A 21,796-nucleotide genomic window follows, 5' to 3' on the forward strand; every position below is an offset into this window, starting at 1 on the left:
TTAGAACTTTAAATGGGATAGACATTCTGGGATATAAAGAATTATTAAACTTTCTTTTTGTAATGTTAAAGAGAAATAATTGTGATATGAATGTACTATGAGTTTTTTTAAAAATTAAAGATTTAATTAATGAAGTAGGTCTTTTTTTTTTGCCTAAAATTATGTACAACAGACCTTTATCTATGCCATGCACGTGAAGTTGAATCTCTTAGTGTTTTAATTATTATTTTTATTTTCAATTTAAATGTTTAAATATATGCACCACAGCTTTACAACATATAAACCACATCTTCATTGTTTAATCAAACCTCCTGTTGCAGAATTTACATATGGAATTTACAGAATGCAAAGGTTCCTTGTAAGTATGTAGAGAAATAAAGAGCAGTTTCTTACATCACTGGCAATATCTCTGGATGCTTTGGCAGTCTTGATGGGAATAGCATCAATTCGCAAGTCACAGCCTCTCTTCTTTGCCTCTTCCATGGCAAGTTTATATAGACTCTATGAAAAGAACTAAACAGAGTTAAATTCTCATAGCTGGACTATGCATGTTGCCTTCTCTGCAAAACAGTCAGCTCAGAAAGACAACAACTAGAAGAATTATCATACAATCGATTCAGATCTAACAATCTAATTTTCTTAACTGAAAAAGCCAGATCATCATCTGGTGTAAATTCAGATCAGCTGAGGATCTGGGCCAAAGAGTCTAGCTAATGGTTGTACTATTTGTCTATCTTCTTCTTTAACTGATGTAGAATAGAATACAATTTTACAGATCACACTTGTAGTGTCAACGCCTCCACTGTAAATGGATCAAATCTTACTTTCCAAAGCAACTGCCTATTGATGCTTATATATTTGCCCCTTACTTACACTGATCAGAAGCACTTTAGGTCTTAAGAATCAAGTTAGAAATTATTTGTTTGATATTTTCAAATATAGGATGAATTTCACAACTTTTTAGCACTAGTACCTTTAACAGGAGGAGCCTCAGCAATTCACTGGAGAACCCATTTGTGGACCTTAGCTCATACTGATGATCACTGAACAAGAGATTTATCTCTTTGAAGTCAGTGGGACTCTTCTCATTTGCTCCAACCCCTCAGACAGAGACAAACACCTACAAGAACTCTATCAAGCATTCTCACAACTACAGTACCCACCTGCTGAAGTGAAGAAACAGATTGACAGACCCAGAAGAGTACCCAGAGGTCACCTACTACAGGACAGGCCCAACAAAGAAAGTAACAGAACGCCACTAGCCGTCACCTTCAGCCTCCAACTAAAACCTCTCCAGCGCATCATCAAGAATCTACAGCCTATCCTGAAGGAGGATCCCTCACTCTCACAGATCTTGGGAGATAGGCCAGTCCTTGCTTACAGACAGCCCCCCAACCTGAAGCAAATACTCATCAGCAACCACACACCACACAACAAAAACACTAACCCAGGAACCTATCCTTACAACAAAGCCCATTGCCTACTCTGTCCACATATCTATTCAAGGGACACCATCATAGGACCTAATCACATCAGCCACACTATCAGAGGCTTATTCACCTGCACATCTACCAATGTGATACATGCCATCATGTGCCAGCAATGCCCCTCTGCCATGTACATTGGCCAAACTGGACAGTTTCTATGTAAAAGAATAAATGGACACAAATCAGATGTCAAGAATTATAACATTCAAAAACCAGTCAGAGAACACTTCAAACCTCCCTGGACACGCAATTACAGACCTAAAAGTCACCATTATTCGACAAAAAAACTTCAAAAACAGACTCCAACGAGAAACTGCAGAACTGGAATTAATTTCAAACTGGACATCATTAAATTAGGCTTGAATAAAGACTGGGAGTGAATGAGTCATTATGCAAACGAAAAACTATTTCCCCACGCTAATTTTCCCCCTACTGTTTCCAACACCTGTTTGTCAACTGTTTGAAATGGGCCACCCTGATTATCACTACAAAAGCTTTTTTTCTCCTGCTGATAATAGCCCACCTTACTCGATTACTCTCGTTAGAGTTGGTATGGTAACCCCCATTTTTTCATGTTCTCTGTATATATATATATATCTTCCTACTGTATTTTCCACTGCATGCATCTGATGAAGTGGGCTTTAGCACAGGAAAGCTTATGCTCAAATAAATTTGTTAGTCTCTAAGGTGCCACAAGTACTCCTCGTTCTTTTTGCTGATACAGACTAACACGGCTACCACTCTGAAACTTCTCAAAAGAGTGCTCACCATCATGAATAAAGGTTCCACAATCAAGCCAGAAGACTACTATGCTGGAATATGGAAAACATTTTGATGTTCACTTTTTGGCAGGTAAATGTTATGGGATAAGTCAGGAAACTTAGTGTAAATATTTATTTCAAGTTTGTTAAGATATATTTTGGCCAAGCCAATGACACAGCATGATTCCACTTAGATTATTAATACACTCATGACAGAAACTGTGCTTTTGCTTACCTGGCTGTAGTTGAGCTTGTTCTGTCTTGCCAATGTAATCTCTGGTGTGTCAGGCATCATGTGGATTTGAGACTTGTCTTTATCCCAGGCTTCAGTGTATAAACGCTGCAAATGAAATAACAAATGTTAAACGAACAGCAATAAACAAGATAGTGATCAACATATGAAGACCTCATAAAACATAATAAAGTATTTTAATAACATTACTTCAAGTAACGCCTAAAAATCATATAATGTCTACATTTACACTAACCTCTTTCCAGGTCAAGATTCTAAAAGGGCTTCAATTTCAAAAACATGTGTCTAAGTTGCAAGATTTCCACTGGAAAAGACTCCTGCTCTTGCTTATTTTGCACTCCCTCTGGGCATAGGGACTAATGAAAATATCAGTCAAGTCAATTGAAAGACTCACACTGACACTAATGGGCTTTGAATCAGGTCCACAAAGTGTAGGCAAGCACTGAGGCCCTGAATACTATGACAAACTATTTTAATGTATGGACATTTTCAGAGACAACTAGTTCCCAGCTATTTTACAAATTGCTACATGTGTCTGGAATTATAGCTAATTGATCATTATAGCCTGGGTCTAATACATATTTGGTAATGTAATTTGGGTCTAATACATATAATTACAAATGTAATTTGTTATCTTTAACGGTTTGCAGCACTAGTACCTTTCTCAGAAAGCTAGGACTCACCTTATTCATTGCTTCTGCATTATGCTTGGCCAAGACCATTTCCAAAGAATCCGTTACACTAGTAAATTTTAATTTGTCTGGTGGCTGACGATATATATTGTCACTAAGGATCTGTCCAGCTTTCTTGGCTTTTTCAACATCCAGGGAACCAACTGGGACCCAACCGATGCCTCTCAACCATTGAAGATCTGACTTGTAGCAATTCTATTAACCGTAAATACAAAGGTAACTATTTAGTTAACGTATTCAGCTAAACATCCCAGTACATCTCATGCAGGGACTGTGCAAGCCCTGTGCACTGAAAAAAACCCCTCCTCCCTCTCTGCACTGGCTCTTAGCCAGCCAGCTACGATCCTTCCCCTCACCTTAGACGTATATTGTCTCCCCATCTTCCTCGGGTATCCTCCATCCTACCATGTGTCAGGAAAAGGCTGAGCGAAAATATGGGCTTTTCACTTGGAGTCTTGCATCAATAAGGCCATGAATTTCAGAGTTGAGGGACTTCCACTAAGAACACCCTGACTCAGACATCCAAATTTACAGCTGTGAGCTCAGATGCCTTAGGTGAGCTGGAAGGACAAAACCTTCCCACAAGTTTCATTAAGAAGCCACTCCATAGACACTACTGTGGGCATGGCTCACTTTGATTCCCCCCTCAAGTGGGTTTAAGATCCAATCATTCAGCATAATTCATACACCCACTGGCAGTGACCCCGACTTTATACAGCCACAGAGAAAATAATCATGGAACAGCACTTTGTGATGGGGACCAGGTGTGGCGTTCCCTTTCAGAGCTTCTCTTTAGCCTGTCTCACTGCACAATAGAACTATTGAATCACCATTCCAGAGGTTTCAGGTCCTCTACACCCACCAAAAGGGAACGATATAATGCTGAAAGCATAATTTACTATGCAACTGTGATCACTGATACATAAGGCTCTGTGTTTGTCACAGAGGTCATGGATTCTGTGACTTTCCGTGACCTCTGTGACTTCTGCAGCAGCCCCGTGAGCCGCCTGAGCAGCTCGGGCAGTCCCCGGGTCAGTTGCACTGGCTGCTGCTGGGGCAGTCGCAGGGCCCTCCAGCAGCAGGAGTTTGGGGGGGAGGGGCTCAGGGCTTGGGGCCGCTGCTTACCTTGGGGCAGGTGGAGTCTTCTCCCTCAGCTCCCCTAGCTCCACAGGCTGCCTCTGCCGGCAGCCAGGCACTGTCCCCGCAGCTCCCATTGGTCATGGTTCCCAGCCAATGGGAGCTGCAGAACCGGAGTTTTGGGTGGAGCAGAAGCAGCATGTGGAGGTCTAAGGAGCTGGGGCTGTCGTTTCCCAGGAGCTGGGTAAGGAACCTGTCCAAGCCCCACCCCCCACAATCCCCCCCGCCAGACTGCGACTCCCCCCACCCCTCAGCACCTGTGCCCCCCTCCCCAGCACCCCCGGGCTGCAACTCACTCCCTGAGCACCTGCAGCCCCCTCCCCAGCATCCGCGGTGCTTCCCCAGGCTGCAACCCCTCCCCAGTAACTGCAGTGCCCCCCCAGGGCCACGACTACCCCCAAGCACCCATGCCCCCTCCCCAGCACCCACAGCAGTTCCCCAGGCTGTGCCCCCCCCCCAGCACCTGTGGCGTCCCCAGAGTCTCCCACCCCCAGTTTTAGTCAGGGGTATTTTAGTAAAAGTCATGGACAGGTCATGGGCAGTAAACAAAAATTCATGGTCCCTGACCTGTCCATGACTTTTACTAAAAATACCTGTGACTAAAACGTAGCCTTACTGATATACCTGGGAGCTCTCATATTCAGTACTCACATCACTCTGTAGCTCATAGGCCTTTCTAGCATGGATGACATCATTCTGGTCTGGCAGACATGTCCACTGATGAAGAGGATGTCTATAATCAACGTCACTGACCAGTTCCTGACATTTCTTGGCCAGCACAACTCCCAGCATATCCACTGGGCTATTATACTTGGTCTTCCATTTCTCAAAATCTTTCTTGTACTCCCTGTCACTCTGGATCTTGGCTACATGCATAGACCACATCATCTTGGGATCATCCTGGATGGTGCGGGCTCCCACATGATGGCCTAGCTGCTTGCGATATCCTTCTTTGTATTTGTACTGTAGGCAAAAAAATAAAGTTCAACAAATTTCAGGGTTCTTGTTAAGAAAATATTCCATAGGAATTTTCCGGCGTCTTCATGGTTAGTGGAGAGTTTGGACGCTTTTATGTGAACGTGTCACTTCATAAAGTATTATTTCTGAGTGCTAAACCACTCATATGACACCTAGAACTTAGGAAAAAGCTTAGACACAGGAGTCCCTTAAATATGTAAGTAATATTGTTACTATGCCAGGACCCCGTACACCGTTTGCCTGAAACCCAATACATTCACTTTCAACATACTACAATATAAGATTATCTTAACAGGCTCTGAGAGGAATAAGTTCTCCCTGTGACCGTGGATAGCGACTGTTCGTGGTCACAGCTATCTCAAAAGTCTCAACTAGCATTTAGCCTAAAATGCAGACCAAAGTGGTTAACTCCATTGTATGAAATCTGCTCATTAACGAGGCCAAACACATTTGTTTTCAAATGCCAGTTTCAATTGAATGAGTATGTTACCAGGAAAAGATCAGCGAGGCAGTGCTGGTAGATAACACCTAAACAGAAAGATTAATTCACCTAAAAATATTTACTAGCAGTTATTATTAAATAAGAGACATTAGTTTGAATTAAAACTGGACAGGATAACTTCATTTGTCACATCCCTCAAACCAGCAAACAGAGATCCTCAAATAGACAACAGACACTGGGAATGTAATCCTGCCACAGATAAAGTAAGGACAGGCCTACAGGAACTATACAGAAGATTTTATTCCAGGCGTACTCCTATTTATTTTTCAGAAAGAGCTTTGCCTGATTGTGTTGATGGAGCACTCCTTTAACTGCTCACTATGAACTTGAGACCTTTGAAAGTGTGAGGAGAAGGATCTGAGTTTACTTACCTCACTTGCAATATCTCGGGAGGCTTTAGCTACCCTGATTGGAATGGCATCTACCCGTAGGTCATAGCCTTTCTTCTTGTCCTCTTCCATTGCAAGTCTGTACAGTTTCTAAAAAAATAAAAAATATTCATTACATTTCAGAAATAATGCATTTCCCTTTCATCTAAGTTGTCTTACAAGCTGCCCTTTAATTTTTAAGCAAGGCATCACCTACCTCACTGTAATTCAATTTGTTCTGCTGTGCCAGTAAAATAGCAGGGGTATCTGGCATCACGTGGATGCTAGTTTTATCTTTATTCCAAGCTTCTGTATACGAGCGCTGAAAAGCAAAGAGCAAATATAATAGGAGTTGGAATCATGAAGACCGCAGTCATTGAAATGGTAAGATATAATTATGGCTGAATAAAGCATGATCCAGATCAGCAATCCTAAGAGTTTCATGGAGGCTGGAACAAAAGTAACTAAAACTTAAACAACAGAAATTCTCTTGTTCGCACTGACCTGGAGACCCACTGCAAATTACAGGATTTTACTCATTAATTAATAAAGGTCAGCTACTGATACTCTCATTCATGATGAGTAGTACCTTGCTACACAAGACCACACAATGATTTCAGTAGGATTTTTGAATGACATACCATTTGACAGGTGAAATTCTGGCTCTACTCTAGTCAATTGGAATGTTGCTTCAGAGGGGCAAAGATATAGCCCCGCATGATTAATCTAGTTTGAGTCAGAGCAAATACAGCAAGTCTTGCACATCACCGAATGCAATTTTTCCATTATCTTTGTCAATGATGGTTCAGCTTCAACTATTTAATACTTCATAATTTGCTGGCAAATAATGGATTTGATATTTTGGAGGTATAATCAAGTCTTACTAATATGGCAATTCACTATAACCTCTGCCATTAGATCAGAGGGATTAGAGGTAAAGGGTGTGGATACTATGTTTTGTGAAGATCAAGAAATGCTAATTAGCAAAGAGATATACAATCACGAGATGTTTTGGGGCAACAATTCCCATGAGATATATATGAATATCTTTCTTAGGTATAACTGGCCAGTTTTCTGCACAATCATGATAAATCATGATAAATACTTGAAAAAGAAACAGCCTAGCTCTTTACACTGAGAAATTATTTTATAACTTAAAAAAAATCTAAAAACATACAACCAAACTCTTGGTAAAATCTTTTTCATGTTTCTGAGTATAAACATAAGCAATTATTAAATATATATTTTAAAATATACTTGAGCTATGTGCTAGACACTCAAAATACAAAACAAAAGTATTCCACTATAATGGAAATAAATCCTTGACATTCAATGAAAAGGCTGTAGTATCGTAATGCAAACTTCTTTATTTTCCTTAAAAACCAAAACATTAGCATCAAGAAAAATTATATCATTTTAATTCTAGTTGCAAATAAATAAAAAACTCACCTGGTTCATAATTTCAGAATTGTGCTTTGCCAGAACCATTGGTAGAGAATCAAGCAGGCTATTAAATTTGATCGTGTCTGGGTGTTGCCGATAGGTATGGTCACTCAGGATGGTGGCTGCTCTCTTATTCTTCTCATCCTCCAAAGAACCAGCTGGGGACCAGCCAATGCCTTTCAACCACTGAAGATCTGACTTATATACAATCTGAAATTAAAGAGGAAGACAAGAAAGTTTATTATTTTAGTTAGACAACATGAACATTTTTTCTCCAATGCAAAGCAGCACCAATTAAAGAGATTCTCACTGTTTAATCAATATCATATGATGACAGAGGTCGTTACCTCACAGCCCTCTGACAGGACTAGTTCAACACTGACAGATTCTGAATTCTGCCTACACTGCTTTCTTTTTTCTTGAGACATTTATTTATGTGTCAACATGAGACAAAATAATTTCAAAGGAGGTTTGCAGAGTCATGTAAGAGATTTAGGAACACAAACGTCAATGGTCATTGCAGTCCTAAATGCCTTAGATGATTTTGATAATCTCCCCCTTTGTTTGTAAGTATACATCCCTTTGATCCTTGCATGAAAGGGACCTGAACTATTACCACCATGCAGGCACAAAGAGGCAACTCTAGAGAACATATATACAAGTCAGACACTGCACACAGGCAAGTCGCTACTCCACAAAAATCTTGCTCCACCTATTGGAAGTTCTGTTCCAGTCAGGGTGGAGATTAATCTAAAACTGGCATGGAGACAACCCAGTCACTCAAGGTAAATTTTGGTAATTACAGCCATTGCTTTTCCTCTCTCAGATATCAGAGATAAGAAGGACCTCAAGCTCTGGACATGTCACTTATATAAACAAAACAGTATATTTACAAACATGAAACTCAGATGCTTTTACCCTCTCCCTCCTGAGAGGGAGAGTTCAAATCCACTGCAGAAAATCTAACTCCAAAGTTCACAAGAGGAGATCAGTACTTAGGATGCAAAAGGAAGGCTACATGCTGCAAACTGTGAACTAATTAAACTGTGGAATGATTCACTTCCATTGGCAGCATTCTGAAAATACCCACCTATCCCGTGTGCTCCAGCAAAGGTCCTTGCAGGAAAAAGAGTTCGGAAATGGAGACCTTTAAATACATTTTTTACATCGGATGAAAAAACATAATTAATAAAATGCTTCACTTTTCACAAAGCTGATAAAAGTAGGACTTACATCACTCTGAAGATCATATGTTTTCCTGGCATGTACAACATCGTTCTGGTCTGGCAGACATGTCCACTGGTGCAGAGGATGTCTATAATCAACTTCACTAACCAGTTCCTGACACTTCTTGGCAAGTACAATTCCCAGCATATCTATGGGTGTATTATACTTGGTCTTCCATTTCTCAAAATCTTTCTTGTATTCCCTGTCACTCTGGATCTTGGCTACATGCATAGACCACACCATCTTTGGATCATCCTGGATATTGCGGGCTCCCACATGGTGGCCTAGCTGTTTGCGATACTCTGCTTTGTATTTGTACTGTAGGTTAAAAAAAAAGTCCAATTAGTTTCAGGGGGATTTGTTAAGAAAACAACCTATAATCCTATAGCAACTCCCTGGAGGACTTCTTCATGAGACAGTGGAGGCTTTTATGTGAAGAAGTGTTCTGTTCATAGACTGTGGAGTCTGAGTGTTAAAGCACTCGTAGGGCTCTCCGCATAAAAAGAGGTTTAGACACAAGAGTTTCTTAAACATGTAAGTAATAAGATGTCTTTGTGCCTAGGTCTGGTGGCCTATATGCCACTGGAATGTTTCAAGAGGAAAACTACAGCTTCCTCTGCCTGAGACATTGTAGCCAAGCTATTTCTTATTCCTTGGTCTGGCTCTGACCCTGAGGTCAGAACTCAGTTTCTCTCTATGAAGGGCCCATCAGTTATTTCCTCAGCTAACAGTCTCCACCTGATTATAACGGTCTTAAACACAAAGCGCTTTAAGGGCAATTTTGCAGAAACAGTAAGAAAATCATTAAATATAACAGATAAAATAAAAATATGCCTAGCAAATGTAATAGAAAACATTGTTAAACTGATACTAATTTGGTTACTAAGAATCAAAAGAGAAAATAGACCTTCAACATATTACAATATTAACTTAGTTTAACAGTCTCCAAGAAAAAAAGTTTTCCCTATGACTGAGGATAAGCCACTGGATTATGGTCATAAACCTCTGATATTTTCTACTAGCATTTGACCTAAATTCCAGTCCAAGAGGATATATGCCTTTGCATAAAGTCTAATAATTAACAAGGCCAAACACATTTGTTTTCCAATACCAATTTCAATTAAGTGGGTATGTTACTGGCAAAGGACTGACAGGCAGCACGGGTAGGTTACACTGCAAGAAAAAGATTTATTTAGCTAAAACCATTGAGTAGCAATTATAAAATAAGAGATATTAGTTAGAATTAAAAGTGGACAAGATGACTTCATTTGTCACACACCTCAAACCATCAAACACAGATCCTCAAGTAGACAACACATGCTGGGAGTGGAACCTCACCACAGGTAAAGTAAGGACAGACCTACAGGAACTGTAGGGAAGTTTTTATTCCAGTTGCACTCCTCTTTATTGTTTGGAAAGTGTGTTACTGGATACATGATTGTGTTCATGAGGCATGCCCTTAACTGCTCACTAAAATGTTGAGACCTCTGAAACGGAGAGGAGAAGGGTCCAAGTTTACTTACCTCACTTGCAATATCTCGGGAGGCTTTAGCTGCCCTGATTGGAATGGCATCTACCCGTAGGTCATAGCCTTTCTTCTTGTCCTCTTCCATTGCAAGTCTGTACAGTTTCTAAAAAAATAAAAAATATTCATTACATTTCAGAAATAATGCACTTTCTTTTCATCTAAATATTCTCACATGCTGCCTTTTAATTTTTAAGCAAGGCATCACCTACCTCACTGTAATTCAATTTGTTCTGCTGCGCCAGTAAAATAGCAGGGGTATCTGGCATCACGTGGATGCTAGTTTTATCTTTATTCCAAGCTTCTGTATATGAGCGCTGAAAAGCAAACAACAAATATAATAAGATGTTCAAAATCATGAAGACCTAAGTCATTAATAGGGTAAGATATAATTCTGACTGAATAAGCGTGATCAAGATCAGAAATCCTAAGAATTTCAGGCAGTCCAGAACAACTGTAACTAAAACTAAAGTAACAACAGAAGTTTCCTCTGCACTGACCTCAAGACCCATGGCAAATTACTGAATTTTACTAATCAACAAATAACAGTCACGGAGACCTTCACTTATGTTGAGTGGTACCTTGTTCCACAAGTCCACTCAGTGATTTTAGTGAGATTTTTGAGTGATATTCTACTTGACATCATTGAAATCAATGAGAATTTTGCCATTGACTTCAATGAGACAAGATTCCCAGGATGATTGATCTCGTTTAAACCACAGTAAATAAAGCAAGCATTACACATTACCAAATGCATTTTTCCATTTGACAATGAGAGTTCAGCTTTGATTATTTAATACTTCATAATTTACTGACTAATAACCTGTTAGGTATTTTGGAAATATAATTAAGTCTTTTTAATATGGCAATTCACTATAAACTGTCATTAGATACGAGAGACTGGAGCTCTGGTTTGTGAAGATAAAGAAATGCAAATTAGCAAAGATCTATTGAATTTTGAAACTTACTGCGTAACAATTCACCTGACATTTATATAAATATGTCTGCTAGGTATAACTGGCCAGTTGTCTGCACAATCATGATAAATATGTATATAGTTGCACCCCCACTTGAAAACAAAATATACAGTTTAGCTCTTTACATTAATTATTTTGCAACAACATAAAATAACATGTAAATACATAAAGCCAATCTCTCATTAAACCACTTTTCCATGTTTCTGATCTTAAACAGAAGCAACTATTAAATATATTTTAAAAATATACTTTAGCTATGTGCTAGAAACTCAAAACACAAAGTAAAAGAACTCAGTTATAATGGTAATAAATCCCTGACATTCCATGAAAAGACTGTAGTATTGAAATGCAAACGTTTTTATTTTCCTTTAAAAAAAACCTTTAGCATCCAGAAAAACTGTACTGTTTTAATTCTAATTGCAAATTTACAAAACTCACCTGATCCATAATTTCAGAATTGTGCTTTGCCAGAACCATTGGTAGAGAATCAAGCAGGCTAGTAAATTTGATCGTGTCTGGGTGTTGCCGATAGGTATGGTCACTCAGGATCTGGGTTGCTCTCTTATTCTTCTCGTCATCCAGAGAGCCAGCTGGGGACCAGCCAATGCCTCTCATCCACTGAAGATCTGATTTATATAAAAGCTGAAGTAACAGACGAAGACAAGACAGTTCACTATTTTATTTAGACAACATGAATATTTTTTCTTCAAAGAAAAGCAGCACCACTTGAAGAGAGTCTCAATGTTTAATCAATATCTAATGATGGTATTCACCTTGTAGTCTTCTGATATGGCTAGTTCTACAATGGTGGACTCTGAAACCCCAGGTGGATTCTGCCTACTTCAGTTACTCCACAAAAATCTTACTTCACCCCCTGGAAGTTCTGTCTCAGTCAGGGTGGAGATTCATCTATTTTGCATTTTGAGAATTAACAGCCATTTCTTTTCTTCCACCAAATGTCACAGATGAAGAGGCACTTCCTACCCCCTCAAGCTGTGGACATGTCACTTAAACAGCCAAAACAGTAAATATTAAAAATATTAAATAGTAAAATATAGTAAATATTAAATAGTTCTAATATTTAATATCCTTCAATCTGGCAGTGAAAAGATCTATAGAAAGATTTGCAGGATCTCAGGGGAGAGACATCTTCTTCCTCTTCTGAGCCTGAAAAAGGCAACACAGGGTATGGGGAGCTGTTCCCACAGATGTTCTCAGTGGTCTAGCTATGGAAGACACACAAGGGTCAGTAGAAGCTATAGGTTAGAGTGGTCAAAAAGCTGATGCTGGCATAAATAGTGTGTGTGTCATTGGTTCCAAATGCATCAGTAGAACTGACTCCATCATCAGTTCTGGTTGCATTGTCAGTGCTGGTTGCATCATTAATTCCAGGCGAGATGTCAGTGCCAGGTGCATCAGCGAAGTCGACTGTGTAGTCGGTGTCAGATGTGTAGTCATTATCAGTTGAGGAGATACTGAAACTATCTGAAATAGAGGAGAGTCAGGCAGAGAAAAAAAAAGAAGGTCCCTTGCTGCTAGGAAAGCCTGAGGCGTAGAAGGCATCTCAGTTGATTATATGAGTGCCAATGGTGCCAGAGGATCCCGTGGAGCTGAAGCACACTGAGAAGGACCCAGCATGGGTGAATTCGCCAGTCTTCACAGCCCCATTGAGCTGAAGGCAACAGTGCTACCTCTGACATGATCAATAAGCACTTTGATTTGTGAGGCTTCAAACCAGTACCACAGGACCTACCAGATGACTGTCTGGGAGAAGACCAAGAGTTAGAGTATGAATGTTTAGAATGCTTCAATCCACACAGAGAAGGGGAAGTACGATGTTTGCTCCCAGACTTACGTCTGCAGTCAGAAGAAGCTGAAGGAACTCTCCAAGTTGATCCAGGGTGCCCTTGGTCACCACTGGGACTCTGCTCATGCAAAGGTCACATCATTAAGGCAACAGTCTCTCTGCTTCTTAGTGCAGAGAGAAAAGGAGGTACAAAGAGGACATTTGTCCCTCACACATCACTCACCCACACAAATCAGACAACTCTTGTACCTATCTGTGACAGGAATAACAGTGCTGCATGTGGCACATTTGTTTAAAATCTGGGCTTTTTTTTTCCCACAGTAAATCCTCCAGGTACTAATAAAACTGTAGCTAAAATAACTACACTATTTTATACTATACTGCACTGTACGCTATAATTATAAAAACTTATATATAGAAAAGTATTTGAAAGCTGACTGACAGAAGCTAAAGTTACAGGGAGATCCAACTCCCACCATAGGTGGTGAGAAGGAATCGAAAAGGAGGCGGTAAACACACCCCTTGTATGCCCTCATCTGAAAGCACAAAGAGAACAAGGGCTCATGCAACGCCTAGTGATACTGCTGGCAAAAGTCTCCAACTCGAGTGCACTACATTGGAATATATATGTGCACTGTCACCTGAAGGAGAAAAGATGATTGGTGGACATCCTGTGCCTCCATGAATTTTTTTCTAAATGAAACATCCAACAAGCTATCACTTAAATTCCTCTGTGGAATACACCTGAGAGTCTAGAAGCACATCCAACACAAACACTCCTTTTTGCTTGAGGCTTTTCCAGTGGTGAAGTAGACAGTCTATCATCAGTAGAGGTGTTGAGGAAACCCAAGGCTAATACAGTTCTCAAGAGGAAGCAGACACAAGGATGCTTCTGCATGCTGTGTGCACCAATATGGCTTTTGGGTACCTTGGTGTCAAAGGAACCGTAGTAATTAGGTCACCTGATACAGATGTTTTGGTTCTTGCTGTTCAGTACATTCCAAAAATGGAACAAATACATAACATGTGGCTTGAAAGAGGCTTCATTACCAGCACAACTGACAAGTGTCGCTTCATATATGTTCATGCAATCTGTGACACACTCGTTCCTGACTTCCGCAACGAACTACCTGCTACACTTGTATTAAGAGTCTGGGACGCTCTGTCACTGCCATTTGATATTGGGAAACATCCATGTTCAGCGTCGTCAAAACAAAGGGACCTTACTGTTTCAGAGATCTTACCAGATTGAGACAGAATGATGAACAAGTCGCAATTTCTGCAGCAAGCAAGTTGTTAGCTGTGTGGTATGAGAAAGAAAAGGACACCCACAGAGAACTGATCTGTTTGCGCCTCAGTCTAGCCATCAAAAAGGATAAGTCACTGAGCAGACTTCCACCATGGGAGGAAAGTTTTGAAGAGCATGTCAATCTCAGATTTGGATGCCTTTGCATATAGGTAAACCAGATACTGGATCACCAATGCAACATGGATGGAAAAATGAGGCTGATCAACTACTTCGTATATTGTTCAAGGATCCAGTGGCATCTGAGCTTCTAGAAGACCTTATTTGTGCACATGCCAATAGTGTTCACTGAATACTCAATGGTCTCTGTAATCAGAATAAAATTCCCTGCACAGAACTGTGTCCATGCCAAGGCAGTGAAACTATGGTAACCTACACGCTCTCAACAGAGATCATACTAATGAACAAGAGGATAATAATGATGTTGAGTGGGAATGTCTCTAGCGCTACTACATTTCAATTACACCTGTAAAAAATTATTGTTACATTTTGTTTTACCATTTAGGTTGTTGCTGTGATGATTTGAAGTCACAAAGAAATCCAATTTTCTTGAAATAATAACAGAAAAAAATGCAAATATTTCAAAATATTTCATTTTAACATGTTGATGGTGTCACTGTTTATCCCAGTTTCTATGGTAACAACACCACTTAACAATGCCACATCATTCCTCACCTTAAAGTAAACATAAAAGTATTTCAAATGATGTATGATGTGCATGGGGTAGAGATGATAACTTAAGTCAACCAAGTTGGTGGTGTCTGCCACATACCTAATATTACAGTGTAGGCAGAGAGGCCCGGTCAGGAGAGACTGAGATGCAGATTTCTGTCCAAGGGAGGTGACGGCTGGGAGCTGAAAGCCTAAAGTGGCTGCCCCCTTGCTGGACTATGGAGGGTAGGGTGACCAGATGTCCCGATACAATCGGGACTGTCCGGATATTTAGTTGTTTGTCCCACGTCCCGCCCGATGTACGGTTGGGATGCCATTTGTCCCAATATATTGCTTCGGCGGCACTCCAGATTATTTTTTTTTTTTGCTTGGGACGGCAAAAAACCTAGAGCTGGCCCTGGTGTGGGGGCGGGGTGAGCCTGTGGCTGCCCCCCGATGTGTCCCGATATTTTGTTCTTGTCATCTGGTCACCCTAATGGAGGGGGAAAACACATGCAATTGGCCTGAAACTGTGACAACCCACCAATCTAGTATGCAGCAGCAAAGGTCCTTGCAGGATAAAAGAGTCCGGAAATACAGCCCTTAAATATGTTATGTGACATGGCAGCAAAGACATATTTAATAAAACACTTCAGTTTTCACAAAGCTGGTAAAAACAGGACTTACATCACTCTGAAGATCGTAAGATTTCCTGGCATGTACAATATCATTCTTGTCTGGCAGACATGTCCACTGGTGCAGAGGATGTCTATAATCAACTTCACTAACCAGTTCCTGACATTTCTTGGCCAGCACAATTCCTAACATATCCACAGGAGTATTGTACTTCGTCTTCCATTTCTCAAAATCTTTCTTGTATTCTCTGTCACTCTGGATCTTGGCTACATGCATAGACCACACCATCTTCGGATCATCCTGGATGTTGCGGGCTCCCACATGGTGGCCCAGCTGTTTGCGATACCCTGCTTTGTATTTGTACTGTAGGGAAAAAAAAACAAAAAACGTTCAATCAGTTTCAGGGGGATTTTTAAAGAAAATATCCTATACTCCTGTAGCAATTCCCTGGAGGACTTTATCATCATCTGTGAAAGAGTCGCCAATCAAAATCCCTGGCAGGCTGTGGCACCAGGATGGAATACAGACTAGCTGCTAGGCTCCTTACCCTCCAGAGGAGGTAGGAGGTCCCGCCACTTGGTGTCATGGTGGGACTCGATGGTCAGGAAATGAAGGGGGTGGAGCATGAGCAGATATATCTGTTTCCTAGGCCCAGTTGGGAAACGGACCGATGGCAGGTCACACAGCTAGCTTGGATGGTGTGGAGAGGGCGGTCGGGGGCCTTGCAGGGCAGGGGCCCTATGGTGAAGTCCGGAGGGTGAGGGGAGGGCAAGGAGTACCCTACCGCAGGACTCACTCGAGGAAAGCCTGACAGGAGGGCAGTAAGGCTGCCCTCACCTCTTGGAGAGTGCACCAGGGGACACGCAGGGTGGAGAGCCCCATGCACCGGCCAAGCGCCAGGGGATCCACTCAGTCCCCCAGTTGTAGTCCAGGAGGCAACTGCCAGAACCAACCTCCAGGATACCAAGGGGGACTCTGCCACCTGCACACTGAGCTGCGGGTGGTCTATCGGGGTTCCATGAGGAGATATTTTCCCTCAGAGGCCACCATGGACCTGCTCACCGAGATCAGCTTCCAGGTCCAGAGGAGGTCCTGGTAGAAGACCAGCAGCTCAGAGAGGTCTCACGGAAGACCCACTGGATGGAGGTAAAAGAGCTGCAAGTCGTAACAGAGCCCTTGGAGCCAACAGGAAAAGACGTGCGCCAGCACACTCCACACCAAACTACCTGCGCCGTGAAGGAGTTTCTGCAGCGCCTGGAGGTGGAGGACATGGACCTGACCGCAGAGGCGGAGCAGACCCTGTCTGCCCTCCTCCAGGGGAAGACTCAGAACCTCCACAGAGACCGAAAGAAGCCCTGGCCAGAAGAACTCCAGAATTAGCTTCTGCAGGTGGATCAGGATACCCGGGAGCGGGCTCAGGCTGCTGCACCAGTGCCGGTGCATGGATAGAAACAGCTGGTTAACCACCAGTGCCCTCCCCTGTAGGGAAAGGCATCAGAGCAGTCCCCTCCAGCTCCGCATCCGCTGAGCCACCCAGCCCTCCAAATAATGCCAGGTTACACGGCAACAAAGAGATTGATTCATTTAAAACATTGAGTAGAAATTATTATCAAATAAGAAATAGTAGTTAGACTGAAAACTGGAAAAGATGACTTCATTTGCCATACCCCTCAAACAGACAACACATGCTGGGAGTGGAACCTCGCCACAGGTAAAGTAAGTTCAGACCTACAGGAACTGTAGGGAAGTTTTTATTCCAGTTGCACTCCTCTTTATTGTTTGGAAAGTGTGTTACTGGATACATGATTGTGTTCATGAAGCATGCCCTTAACTGCTCACTAAAATGTTGAGACCTCTGAAACGGAGAGGAGAAGGGTCCAAGTTTACTTACCTCACTTGCAATATCTCGGGAGGCTTTAGCTGCCCTGATTGGAATGGCATCTACCCGTAGGTCATAGCCTTTCTTCTTGTCCTCTTCCATTGCAAGTCTGTACAGTTTCTAAAAAAATAAAAAATATTCATTACATTTCAGAAATAATGCACTTTCTTTTCATCTAAATATTCTCACATGCTGCCTTTTAATTTTTAAGCAAGGCATCACCTACCTCACTGTAATTCAATTTGTTCTGCTGCGCCAGTAAAATAGCAGGGGTATCTGGCATCACGTGGATGCTAGTTTTATCTTTATTCCAAGCTTCTGTATATGAGCGCTGAAAAGCAAACAACAAATATAATAAGATGTTCAAAATCATGAAGACCTAAGTCATTAACAGGGTAAGATATAATTCTGACTGAATAAGCGTGATCAAGATCAGAAATCCTAAGAATTTCAGGCAGTCCAGAACAACTGTAACTAAAACTAAAATAACAACAGAAGTTTCCTCTGCACTGACCTCAAGACCCATGGCAAATTACTGAATTTTACTAATTAACAAATAATGGTCACGGAAACCTTCACTTATGTTGAGTGGTACCTTGTTCCACAAGTCCACTCAGTGATTTTAGTGAGATTTTTGAGTGATATTCTACTTGACATCATTGAAATCAATGAGAATTTTGCCATTGACTTCAATGAGACAAGATTCCCAGGATGATTGATCTCGTTTAAATCACAGTAAATAAAGCAAGCATTACACATTACCAAATGCATTTTTCCATTTGACAATGAGAGTTCAGCTTTGATTATTTAATACTTCATAATTTACTGACTAATAACCTGTTAGGTATTTTGGAAATATAATAAGTCTTTTTAATATGGCAATTCACTATAAACTGTCATTAGATCTGAGAGACTGGAGCTCTGGTTTGTGAAGATAAAGAAATGCAAATTAGCAAAGATCTATTGAATTTTGAAACTTACTGCGTAACAATTCACCTGACATTTATATAAATATGTCTGCTAGGTATAACTGGCCAGTTGTCTGCACAATCATGATAAATATGTATATAGTTGCACCCCCACTTGAAAACAAAATATACAGTTTAGCTCTTTACATTAATTATTTTGCAACAACATAAAATAACATGTAAATACATAAAGCCAATCTCTCATTAAACCACTTTTCCATGTTTCTGATCTTAAACAGAAGCAACTATTAAATATATTTTAAAAATATACTTTAGCTATGTGCTAGAAACTCAAAATACAAAGTAAAAGTACTCAGTTATAATGGTAATAAATCCCTGACATTCCATGAAAAGACTGTAGTATTGAAATGCAAACGTTTTTATTTTCCTTTAAAAAAAACCTTTAGCATCCAGAAAAACTGTACTGTTTTAATTCTAATTGCAAATTTACAAAACTCACCTGATCCATAATTTCAGAATTGTGCTTTGCCAGAACCATTGGTAGAGAATCAAGCAGGCTAGTAAATTTGATCGTGTCTGGGTGTTGCCGATAGGTATGGTCACTCAGGATCTGGGTTGCTCTCTTATTCTTCTCGTCATCCAGAGAGCCAGCTGGGGACCAGCCAATGCCTCTCATCCACTGAAGATCTGATTTATATAAAAGCTGAAGTAACAGACGAAGACAAGACAGTTCACTATTTTATTTAGACAACATGAATATTTTTTCTTCAAAGAAAAGCAGCACCACTTGAAGAGAGTCTCAATGTTTAATCAATATCTAATGATGACAGAGGTATTCACCTTGTAGTCTTCTGATATGGCTAGTTCTACAATGGTGGACTCTGAAACCCCAGGTGGATTCTGCCTACTTCAGTTACTCCACAAAAATCTTACTTCACCCCCTGGAAGTTCTGTCTCAGTCAGGGTGGAGATTCATCTTCAACTGGCATGGAGATAACCTACACACTCAACGTGCATTTTGGGAATTAACAGCCATTTCTTTTCTTCTGCCAAATGTCACAGATGAAGAGGCACTTCATTCCCCCTCAAGCTCTGGACAGGAGTCACTTATACAGCCAAAATAGTAAATATTCACAGACATGAATCTCAGATTGTCTTGCCTTCATTCTGCTCTATGGAGAGTTGAAATCCACGGCAGAAAATTTAATTTAACTCCGAAGTGGACAAGAGAAGATCCATACTTAGTAAGGATGCAAACAGAAAGCTGCCTCTTGTTAATTGTGAGCTAGCATCACGTCTATTGTTACTGTTCCAAAAATACCCACGTCCACAGATATGGCAATTTCCTACAATAACCTTGGAAGACCTTTTTGTATTTAATTTATGTATTAGTGTGGGTTAGGACTGTATGTAACCTCTCTATGGGGGAGATGTGAGGAATGTGAGACCTGGGAATTCAAAGAACTCTATTGGAAATGTGCCAGACATGCAGTAACTTTTAGGACAATAGGTGTTAAGTGGATTTCCTGGGGAGAGATTAATGCAAATTTTCCAATTCTGGTTATGCAAAAACCCAGACTTTGAAGCCGCACTGTCAGGAGTGTCCTGTTCTGTTGATTACCTGTTCTGGAGACGAGAGACCAAAAGTCCAAGATGTACAAAGAATCAGCTTAACTGCCCAGGTGTAGATTAATTTGTAACCCCAAGGGAAAATCCAATCGGATTTGAAGGACTGGCACCTTCTTGAGCCCTGGGTTGGTTTTAGTGGGCAACCTGCGGTAAGCTATTTAGCATGCACATATGTTCTTTATTGTTTTAATATGTTTTTTTTGTAATTGTCATAGCCCATGGGTCTCGAACCTGGGTCTGTAAGGTTTATAGGATCAGTCATGCTCCAACCCTCCATCTGGCAGCCTGCTGATGCTTGCTTACCTACCTGGGAACCATGAAATCCAGCCTAGTTTGAGGCTCCACCCCTACAGTCCAACTGGCAGAGTTCTGGATCAGCTGATTGGCCTGCTCATCTACTTAAGCTAGCAGCACGAACAGGAAACTGTCTGAACAACTGGGTTCCACCCTGTTTTGGACTGGGTGCCTTGTGCTTCCTGCATCCCACATTTGATATCCTGGCATCTGGACCAGCTGTGATTTCTGGCATCTGATTCATGTTCTGACCTCCAGTTTGTCTCCTGCTACTGATCTCCTGGTATCCTGACACAGTTGACTCCTGTCTTGCGGACTCTGGCTCTGACTACTAGGTCTAACCACCTACAACCCAGCAGTGATAGTAATGCTGTTACTTTATGAAAAAAATGTTCTTGCAAAGAAGGAGCTGCGTGGTAACTTATACCTGCAGGCAAAACACTGGTCATAGAACTTGGAGAGAAAACAAAGCACAGGAGCTGGCTTTTTCAAGCCATCTGTCTCGCTGGGCATATAGGCACATGGCAATGGTCCACCCTACACACACCCACATCGTAGTTCATTTGAAAGTATATTTTATGTTTGTTTAGATGCTGTGGAGCTCTCACGTGGTGTCATAAGCCTGTAGCCAAGGTGAAACAACGATAACCAAAATCAGTAAGTGTCACATTTTGCTCAGTTCCTGACACACTGCAGACTGACTAGGACCACATTTTTACTGATTGATTTAAACACCTTAATGTGGTGCTTGTTGGTCAAAGCTACCAAATGATAATGTATTAAAAATGTATTAAAATAATGTATTATTATTAGTTTTGCACAGACAAGTATTGTCTGGTGAAGACGTGTAGCATGTGACCAAAATGGCAAATATCAATATTTTGCAATACACTAACATGAAATGTGTTCACACTGCATATTCTTAATTGTCAAAGCATCTCACAAGTGATTATAATAGTTTCATATATTTCCAATTGAAATTGGCTGACCAGATCAGTCGCACACAGAAGTCTGTACACCAGTAGCAGTAGATTTTGTGCCCACAGTTTGTACTGGATAATGGGTCGATATAAATTTACATGAATTCCTAATTCCTTCTCATCTGTAAGGTTTTGTACATACAGCGTAGCATCTAGTCTGCCTGGTAGAAGCTTTTCATGTGTAACTGTCTATGTATGCAGTACTAGCCTTTGAAATGGTCTAGAAAATAACTTTTTAATTCAGTGACACTTACGCACAGGTCAGTATTAGTGTTATGGATGACAATACACACATTCATATTAAGAATGTGGAAACGCTATTACAGAAAGAAGCA

The 21,796-nt window shown here is 40.9% G+C and overlaps 1 protein-coding gene across 1 annotated transcript in view; it reads right to left on the reverse strand.

Moving 5' to 3' along the window:
• NEB (nebulin) overlaps positions 1 to 21,796 on the reverse strand; it is a 195,069-nt gene that overhangs the window by 101,433 nt on the left and 71,840 nt on the right. Inside the window, exons 52-66 of the mRNA XM_075117652.1 lie at positions 19,058 to 19,261; positions 17,856 to 17,960; positions 17,642 to 17,749; positions 15,802 to 16,113; positions 11,789 to 11,992; positions 10,586 to 10,690; positions 10,372 to 10,479; positions 8,855 to 9,166; positions 7,628 to 7,831; positions 6,396 to 6,500; positions 6,182 to 6,289; positions 4,982 to 5,293; positions 3,185 to 3,388; positions 2,484 to 2,588; positions 394 to 501 (exon numbers count right to left, since the gene is read on the reverse strand). Of these exons, the coding sequence (XP_074973753.1) occupies positions 394 to 501; positions 2,484 to 2,588; positions 3,185 to 3,388; positions 4,982 to 5,293; positions 6,182 to 6,289; positions 6,396 to 6,500; positions 7,628 to 7,831; positions 8,855 to 9,166; positions 10,372 to 10,479; positions 10,586 to 10,690; positions 11,789 to 11,992; positions 15,802 to 16,113; positions 17,642 to 17,749; positions 17,856 to 17,960; positions 19,058 to 19,261 (2,604 nt within the window). The remainder of the gene's footprint in view (positions 1 to 393; positions 502 to 2,483; positions 2,589 to 3,184; positions 3,389 to 4,981; positions 5,294 to 6,181; positions 6,290 to 6,395; positions 6,501 to 7,627; positions 7,832 to 8,854; positions 9,167 to 10,371; positions 10,480 to 10,585; positions 10,691 to 11,788; positions 11,993 to 15,801; positions 16,114 to 17,641; positions 17,750 to 17,855; positions 17,961 to 19,057; positions 19,262 to 21,796) is intronic.

The sequence above is a fragment of the Caretta caretta genome, chromosome 11, assembly GCF_965140235.1.
Source record: "Caretta caretta isolate rCarCar2 chromosome 11, rCarCar1.hap1, whole genome shotgun sequence".
Classification (NCBI taxonomy): Eukaryota; Metazoa; Chordata; order Testudines; family Cheloniidae; genus Caretta; species Caretta caretta.